Source organism: Echinops telfairi, unplaced genomic scaffold (assembly GCF_000313985.2).
Source record: "Echinops telfairi isolate 266 unplaced genomic scaffold, ASM31398v2 ScPeMD7_3;HRSCAF=10, whole genome shotgun sequence".
Classification (NCBI taxonomy): Eukaryota; Metazoa; Chordata; class Mammalia; order Afrosoricida; family Tenrecidae; genus Echinops; species Echinops telfairi.
Genome location: NW_022103899.1, coordinates 3,218,495 through 3,228,462, shown reverse-complemented (window position 1 = coordinate 3,228,462; position 9,968 = coordinate 3,218,495). Strand labels below are relative to the sequence as shown.

At 36.9% G+C, this 9,968-nt stretch overlaps 1 protein-coding gene across 1 annotated transcript in view; it reads right to left on the bottom strand.

Annotated features, from left to right (window-relative positions):
* The window catches only part of AGPS (alkylglycerone phosphate synthase), a 107,812-nt gene extending 104,539 nt beyond the window's left edge, over nt 1-3,273 (bottom strand). The window contains exon 1 of the mRNA XM_004701451.2: nt 3,184-3,273. Within this exon, the coding sequence (XP_004701508.1) occupies nt 3,184-3,263 (80 nt within the window). The 5' untranslated portion in view covers nt 3,264-3,273. The remainder of the gene's footprint in view (nt 1-3,183) is intronic.
* Between the last annotated feature and the right edge of the window lie 6,695 nt (nt 3,274-9,968).

The following is a 9,968-nucleotide window of genomic DNA, read 5'->3' as shown; positions in this document are numbered from 1 at the left end:
ATGTGGGGTAGAAAGGGGGAACCGATTACAAGAATCTACGTATAGCCTCCTCCCTGGGGGATGGACAGCAGAGAAGAGGGCGGGGGGAGACGTCGGTCAGTGTAACATATGACAAAATCATAATAATTTATGAATTATGAAGGGTTCATGAGGTAATGGGGAGTAGGGAGAGTGAAAATGAGAAGCCGATATTAAGGGCTCAGTAGAAGGCAAATGTTTTGAGAATGATGAGGGCAACAAATGTACAAATGTGCTTGACAGAATGGATGGATATATGGATTGTGATAAGAATTGCATGAGCCCCCAATAAAATGATTTTAAAAACCCAATGAATTCTTGGAACACCATTCAAAAGATTTTCACACAAAGTATACAATGTGTGTCAATAGAGTCATATTTATTCCATTTGCAGTGATGATGCCACAGGCTGATGAACCTAACATCTATAACATGACAACATTTACAAGCAAGAATGTAGTTCATGACCAACGTGCCTGAGCTCTGCTTCCTCAAAATGTCAGCTATACCTGGTTGTAGGTGTGAATATTTCCTGTTCTTGCTTCAACTTGACATCTATGAAGTCCTTTCTGTCAGTAACATCTCTACATTGGCCGCTAATCTTTAAGCAGTGACAGAGAGTGATAGTATTATGTTATTCTGACTTCTCAAGTGATTTTTATTTTTTGGTGAGAATTGGCATTAAAAAATAAAATACATTTTCTGTTAAAAAGAAAAAGTACAACTAAATGTTCTGCAATTATCACTCTTCAAAATGTTATCATAATTCTTTATAATCCACAGAGTCAAATGCCTTTGCAGAGTCAATAAAACACAAGAAAACATCTTTCTGGTATTCTCCATTTTCTACCATGATCCATCAGCAATGATACCCCTCATCTCATGTCCTCTTCTAAATCTGGTTTGAATTTTTGGCAGTTCCCTACCCAGGTGCTGCTGTAACTATTTTTGAATCATCTTCAGCAAAATTTTGCTTGTCAAAATTATCCTCCCCAAAATACTCATACAGGTAATCACCAGATTAAAAAACCTTTTCAGCATTCTTTGGATCAGAATAGGGAACATCTTATAAATTCACACTCCCATCTAAGGATTTCCGTTTCTTTCCAGCTCTGTTTATATTTGTTTTTTGTGGGACTTTATTCATCATTTTCTGTGTGTTCATTGTGCGCAAAGGGTGTGTATTTGTCCGGTCCACCACACTGCCAGAATTTAAAATCTGTACAGAAATTTCAAAAATGTGTTCACTATCCTCTAACAGTATAAAAATTAGTAAATGAACATGACCAGCCAGGCGTTAATTTTTTTGTTATCAGTTTGTAAACACAAATTTTATTCTTTCTCTTTTAAGAGAAGCTTTCCCAAAGAGTAAGAGTTTAGAACTTGACTGACTCTACTGTTGCTGCTGTAGAAGTCCAGAAAACATCTTAGAACACAATCAGGGACGAGTTCAGCTTAAGAAGTAACTCAAAACACAGGATAACAGAAGTAAAAAGAATGATGCTTAGCACACTTGGTTTCAACCCCCCTCAGCAAGTGACCCAAGTTAAACTATCTAACTTCTCTCATCCTCAACGTAATTACTGTTAAGAAAATACCACTATAATAACCTCATAAAGTTATTAAAAGGTAATTCAGTAGGTACCCCATTTTTTTCCCGTTTTCAATTTTTAATTTCTTTTTTAGAGTCAACATTCAAGTATAACATGCTTGCACTCACTTCCCTTTCAAAAGTTGTATTTAAATTCAACAGACGAACCAAAACATCAGTTTGGGCAAGAGCAGGCAGTGTTACTTAAAATCAATAAGAATTCTTTTGAAATTTTCATATGTAAATTATTTTTAAAAACTGTACCTGGAAAGAATAGTAATACTACATATATCTTTTTGAAATCTTATCAATACATTAATAAAAAACACTTCAGAAATATTGTGAGAGCTATCACACAAACGATCTTTATCCATTACTTCTTCTCTAGTATGTTAAAGAAAATTAATAATAAAGGTAGCATTTATATTCATACAACACTTGAAATTGTTCTGCTTTCATGATAACTACTGCTTAAAAGTAAAATCCTGTATTTAAAAGTGGGATTACTTTTACAGGCATCAGAAGACCCAAAACAAACAAAAAACATATTGTTGACAATGAGGAAGGTCAGAGCAGAGACCCAAAACCCATCTGTAGACAATGGGATATCCCCTCACAGAAGGGTCACAAGGGAGGGATGAGTCAACCAGGGTACAGTATAGCATCAATGAAACACACAATATTCCTCTGGTGCCTTGAGGCTTCCTCATCCCCCACTATCCCGACCCCAATTCTGCATTTCACTGCAGGCTAGGCTGGAGCATATACACAGGTACAAATAAGAGCTCATGACACACAGAATCCGGGTCAGATAAACCCCTCAGGTACAGAAATGGGAGTAGTGATACCAGGAGAGTAGGGGGAAGGTTGAGGGAGGAGGGAATACGGTGAAGGGAGACAGTGGTCGGTGTAAGATATGAAAATAGTAATAATTTATAATTTATGAAGGGGTCATGAGGGTGGGAGTAGAGTAAGTAGGGTAAAAACAGGAGCTGATACCCAGGGCTCAAATAGAAAGCAAATGTTTAGAAAATAATGATGGCAACATATGTACAAATATGCTTGACACAATTGATGTATGGATTGTTATAAGAGCTGTAAGAGCCCCCAATAAAATGATCTTTAAACAAACAAAAAAATGAAGTGACTTTTAACACGCAAATATCATGGATTGAGTGGTAGGGTGGTTACAGACCTTGTTTGGATCCTGATTGAAACTAATTAACTGTAAAAAATCCTTCTGGAGACAACTGAGGAAATGTGAATTGAGTATTATAAAATTAGAATAATTATGTATTCTGAAACTGTTCCAACCCACTGCCATCAATTCTGACTGTATTATAACATCACTGCTATTTACTGGAGTATAGTTATGGTGTAATTATGGTCTTATTCAAAAAATACTATTTTTTAAAGATACATATATAAATAAGGTGACATGACAATGTCAGAATCTCAAGTACTATACCAAAAACAAAAATGAAACAATTATGACAAATGTTGATAACCTGTATATTATTTTATTATGTACATTTAAAGTATTTTTATTGAAAGAATAAATTAATCAAGTTTACCTTTTCCCCGTCAATTCAATATTGCCCTTCTTATTGAAGATGAACTTGGAATCATTATATCCCCATCCATTCCATTTCATAACTTCTTGCCTAATGAGAACAAAAAAGCATAAAATATGCCAAATATCTCCACACTGAAAAAAGAAAGTTGACAATTAACTTACACAGTAATTTTAAAGTGGCCCACTAATATTGTATGAGTTTAAATAAAATGAAGTATTTCAAAATTCCTTTATAATACAATTTCTGAATGCAGAATCACTTAGAACAGCAGCAGTTTCACTAAACACAATGCATTTAGCAGAAGAAAAAGGACGGGATAAGAAACTTAGAGTATAAATATGTATCATCTCCTACAACACTGAGTTTACACCATAAGGATGACCTGAAAAAATTGTTCAATTAAACCAATGATTCACTTGAAAGATAACAAAGTTGTAGATTTATAATTACTAATTTTCTGCTCTGATGAAAAAGGCCAATTTACAAGGTGGATTCTCTAGGAGCATACACTTTTAATACAGTAGATTAAAAATCTGAGTATTGAGTTTACACATTTTTTAATATTCTCAAAGCAAATGTTTTGAGAATGATGATGGCGACAAATGTACAAATGTGCTTGACACATGGATGGATGGATGGATGGATGGATGGATGGATGGATGGATGGATGGATTGTGATAAGAGTTGTATGAGTCCCCAATAAAATGATTTTTTTTAAAAGAAAGGCACCCTAATGTGATCTGAAGTGTTGAAATGAATTGTTGGTGAATTTTCTTACTGGAAATTCAACTATGATAAAAATATTAAGGATTCGCTGCTAATCACAAAAGACCTGGAGACGTGCTCCTATAACGATTAAAGCCTAGTAAGCCGCATGGCCCGTTGCCCGTTTCCCTTGAGAGAGTCGCTGTGAGTGGAACTGGCTTCATGGCACCAACTTCAAAGGAGCAGAGAGGCGGGTTCTTTGTCTCACAGAGCTACTACTTGGCTAAACCTGAGACCTTTCCATTAGCGGCTGAGAGTTAAACAGCGAGCCACCAAGGCACCAAAGTAAGCACTGAGAAATAATTTTAGGACAGTAGTTAAATGTATGTTTATGTAGCTCAGCAATGAGATTCACTTCTTTAAAATTAGGCAGAGAATTTTGAGAAATTATTCCAAGATGGTATCAAGGGAAAAGGTAAACCTGGTCACATGTGCTCATCACCCTCAGCACTTGACAAGGGAGGTGAATCAAGGGAGCAGAGATCTACTGCTGGCCACTAAAGAGTAAAGAGATACATATAGAAGAATCTTGGACCTTACAATTTCAAATTAAGATAATGTCATAAAAAAATGGTAAAGCTAACATTTTCTGTCTTTTTATCTCAATGAGCAAATTCATTCCTCCTGACAGGGAACTTACTCTATTTATACCCACTTTGGTAGGCTTCCCAGAAGTTGAAATACAGGCATTTGAAATGCATGCAAACCCTCTCTAAACAGTGTTAAAGAACTTAGATACACTTAGCAGCTAAGTACATCCATACCAATCTTCTGACATCTTCGAGTATTTCATTTGTTAAATTAAATAGGTAATAGGCTTCTGATTTTAAACTTTTATAAACTCACGCCCTCTTCAATTTACTAACACATACTATAACATTTACATACAATGTATGTAATTGCTTGAATTTCTAAATGACAGTATTTAGAAAAGTATAAGTACACTAAATAATAGTATTTAGGAAACTAAATACTGATAATAATATTCAGGAAACTAAAAACTAAAACTAAATAATAGTATTTAGGAAAGTATAATAAGTACACAGAAGGACATACAGCATTAACATTTTTTAAAACCTAAGTAAAACTTTTGAAAAATCACAGAACCCTAGAAGTAAAAAGGTTCCCGGAAACCGCCCAGAACAATTACTAATCTTCCAAATCAAGGGACAGTGCTCAGAGACGTGCTCATTGTCCAGCTAAGCTAGTGGCGAGCATGTGAAGGCCAACTCCTAGCCAACTCTCTAGACATAATAAAAGGTGGCTTCAAATAATTAATGAAAAGATGGCATTAAAAAAGATCAGAAAAATTGTCCAGGACCATGTGAAGCCCCTCATATTTCAAGCCCACCAAGTCATGTTCATAGCCACCCAATATGTCAAGACAGAACTGCCCCTGTGAGTTTCCGAGACTATAACTCTATGTGAGAGGAGAAAGCCCTGGCTTTCTCCCTCAGTGTCTGGTGGTTTTGAACAGCTGACCGTATGGCTAGCAGCCCAATGCGTAACCATTATGCCACCAGGTCTCCTTGGTTTTGAGATTTTGAGAAGCCATGATCTCACGTAAACCAAAAGGATTTAAAGCAACTACTTCTTCAATATGTCAATATTTCTCTCAAATAAATCTCACATGCTATTATAATGGTCATTCTTTTGCATGTGACTTGAAAAATATTTTTTAAAACCAGAAGATATGGTTGTTTCAGTAAGCTCCTTGCCCTATGTTAGTGAAATTCATTCTGCCCTTCAGAATAAAGATCCCAAAGTGGTGCAAGGCCTGAAATGAAGAAGCCTGATCAAAATGCTACCAACTTCCTGTGAGAGCCAAAATAAAAGGATGCAATTTTCAACTACCCCAAAGGTCAATTAACCAAAGACTCTGACATTTCAGACTTCAAATTTAATGTCTTTTTGTTTAAAAAGGCAAGAAAGAAAGCAACCTGATTTTGCTATTAAAACTAATTTGCCTGGGTTTTACCCACTTTTTTAAAAAAATCATTTTATTGGGGGCTCTTACAGCCCCCAATTCCGTACATCAATTGTATCAAGCATATTTGTAATTAGTTGGCAAGAAAATGGGGACTTATAAAATAGCATCACATATACACAAGGTGGCAGTATTCTCCTATGATATACTGTGTATATCCAATCATTGAAATATTAGATTTAGTCATAAAAAAGATCATAAAGAATTCCTTCCTTATTCTTTTTAAAATAATTTTTAACATTTTTATTTCCGAATTAAAATTCTTTTATACTTAAAAAAAACATTCTGACAATTGATTATATTCATTTATATTTATATTTTCCAGAACTTTTTCATCACCCCACACCTTTATCTTAAATCGCAAGGTGTTCACTTTTAAGTCTCTCTGTTCATACACAGTAGTCCATTAGTTTTGTTCCTCAATAGTGCTAAATCCTAAATATCCTGTGTAAATACATCATTTCTATCATCACTACATTTCTTAATCATATTTTTCATACTTTATAAGAAAAATACAAAAATGTGCTATTATGGGCCCTCAAGTCAGCTCCAATTCATATTAATCCTACGTACGATAGAATTAAATACTGCCCAGTCCTGGGCCATCCTCACAACTGTTATCTGAGCCCATGGTCTGAGCCATGGAGGCAAAGGTCAAGGGACCATGTAGCTGAGAATAAGAAGTGGAGAGAGACTTGGCTACCCTGCAGCTGGCTGAGAAGCTGAGAACTAGAGAGATGGATGCTGGCTGAGACCAATTACTATATCCTTACTGTTTGCTGATCCAAGCATCCTAGTAAATACCCTGATAATTTTGAGCAGTGTCTGTGAGTTTCGTGTGGCCATGGCAACGAACCAACAAGCACAGCCAGCTAAGACGGAGAGTGGTGTGGGAGGAATAGTTGGCATCAGGATAGGTAAAGGATAGACAAAAGAGGCATGTCTGATTCCTGCCTTGTGGCAACAGGGCAACCAGAGGAGGTCATATGTCCACCCCCAGTGCTGCTTATTTCCATTTTAGCACTGAATTTTAGCACAGTAAATTACTGAATGGGCTGCACACCACAAGGTCAACAGTTCCATACACCAGGCACTCCTAAGAACAAAGTTGAGGGTGTCTGTCTGCTCTCGTAAAAATCTCGAGTTTGAAACCCAACGGGGCAGTTCTACTTTGTCCTATAAGGTTGCTATAAACCAAGATTGACTGGATAGCAGTTGAGTTGAAGTACTGTAATAGGATTACTCTGACTCAGGATAGACTTGATGGCAGTGATTTGGGTTGAGTTGTTAAATGTAAACAATGAGGAAATCCTTTTATTTCAGAACTTAAAAAAAAAAGGAAGTATGAAGGCCCAGTGTTGGATTTCTAGCTAACTCACCTCCTAACAGTTACCCCCCATCAATCACATATACAATACATAGAATTTTTTTAATCTTTGAAGAATGTTTTGTGTAATTAAAATCCTTATTGATTTGATTATATGTTAATTACTTCAAGACTAAGCCAATCATGAGTGAAATAAAAAATAAGTGCTGAGAAAGTAAAAGATACCAGGAGGTTCATGAGGGAAGGTAAGGGGGAAAGAAAGGGGAAATGAGCTGATACCGAGGGCTCAAGTAGAAAGAAAATGTCTTGAAAATGATGATGGCAACATATGTACAAACATGCTTGACACAATGGATGGACTGTGGTAAGTGCTGTACGAGCCCCCAATAAGATAATTAAAAATAAAAAAAGATACAAGGAGAGCAAATATTCCTAGAAAAATATACCAAGAAGAATTTCTATAGGTGAAATAATATTCCTACTGACTTCTTTAAAGAAAACTCAATGTTTCTAATTTTTACATTCTATTTTTAGAATTTTCATATTTTAATAGGAATTTAATAGCAGTTCCCATTAGAAATACAAAGGCCAGGGTGCCATGGAACACCAAGTCACTGAATCCTGGATCTTTGGGGTGCATGGCCTGCTCTAGAGGCTACCCCAGTGAGAGCCCAAGCGGGAGCTCCACTGGATAAGCTGCACCCTACCTCAGACACATTGTAACCTGAGGTCTCAAGCTGGAAAATACATGGTGTCCGAGAAGCAGAAGACAGCTGTATCGAGGATGGTGAACTGTTGGTAAAGGGATCATCAACGTCCTGCTTCATCAATACCCTGTATCAGTGGTTCTCAACCTTCCTAATGCCGGGGCCCCTTAATATAGTTCCTCATGTTGTGGTGACCCCCCCAACCATAAAATTATTTTCATTGCTACTTCATAACTATAATTTTGCTAGTTATGAATCATCATGTAAATGTCTGATATGCAGGATGTATTTTCATTGTTACAAATTGAACATAATTCAAGCATAGTGATTAATCTCAAAAACAATAAGTACTTATATATTACAAAATATTTCTTTGTAATTACAAATAAATGAAATTTTGTCTTGAAGCATGGCGTAGCATGGGTAACAATAGTCTTTACCCTGGGTACTCGTAGGTGGGCGTTATCTGCATGTGGGCGGACCCGCCAGAGGGATAGAAGAACAGTGTCTTGGTTCCTAAGACCATCGGAAAATACAGATTTCCGATGGTCTTAGACAACCCCTGTGAAAGGATAGTTCGACTCCCAAAGGGGTCGCAACCCACACGTTGAGAACCGCTGCCCTATATGCTGTATTAAGATTTGTATCATTCTGGCAAATGGGTGACAGCATTTTGTTTCATTTGTTTATGGCTGTTCAGAGTGCAGTGTATCTCAGAGGTGCTGTCATTGGGGGTCACCCTGTAAGTTTTTCTGTTTTTCAGTAAATGAAACCCAGTATTGGTGAGGCTATAGGGACAGTAAATAGAATAAAGGTATGTGGGGGAGTCGGGAGGTAAAAGGGAGGCGATATCAAGGAGACCAGGAAGGAAAAGAATGTTGGGAAACTGATTATAAAAGCCATTGTATAATTTGTTTGAAGAGATTGAACTAAGGAATGATATGACATATGTATTAACACCCAAGTAATAACAATTAAAAGGGGTAAAACGGATTTGGGGCTTGCGTTGCATCATAGCTCCTACTTAAAAACAATTAGTTCTTACATCATGGCCCTGCTCGATACACAGAAGACATGAATGCTTTAGCAAAATGTAGCAAAGAATACTGTAGACAGTGCCCCGGCTAACAGATAAAATAGTGTCTGGGGTCTTAAAGGTTTGTTTCCAAACAAGCAGTCATCGAAGTGAAATGTCAACTAAGTCCACATACAAGAAGCACACCATCATCAGCCACTGAAGGATGGTAAACCATATAACCCACAGACGAAGGAAGGAGGAACTAGTATCAGAGCTGAAATTGTGAGATCCCAGTGTACAGAAGGCTATGGTTGACAGTGGGAGCCCAAGATTCATTTGTGAGAAAAAAGTCTACGGAGAACTCCCTCCTCTATCTACACTTGAGAGATGGGAGGAAAGTGGTTACTAAACAGAGAGCTTTGGAAAGATGAGTATAGAAGATCAAAGGCATAAATCTGACCTGAACAGTTAAAACTTAACTGAGGGGGGTAGATCTCCACCCACCACCCACCCCGTGCCAGATGCATGCTGGACCTGATCTGGTTTCCTAAACTGTCTGTATCTCTGGTTTGTACTGTTCTTTATTGTTTGTACATATTAGGAGGTATATTAGAGGTGTTATGTCTTTGGAGGGAACCCCCTTGAAGCTGTGTTGTTTGTCCAGTTTTCAACATATGAAACCCAGGATTGATGAACCTACAGAGACAGGAAGTAGAAAAAGGATTTGGGGGTGAGGGGGGTTCAGTGGTGGAGGGGGCTGAAGGGGAAAGACGATGTCAAGGAATCCATGCAGAAAAAGGATGTTTGAAAACTGATTATGGTAACAATTGTACAATTCTGCTGAATGTGTTGAACTACAGAATGATGTGATATATATATTTATTTAAAAGGAAAAAAGAAAGAAATACAAAGGCCCAATGTGGAGGGTAACTGTAGAAGCTTTTGAAATTCAAATGTAATTAGAAATATAAAATGTGA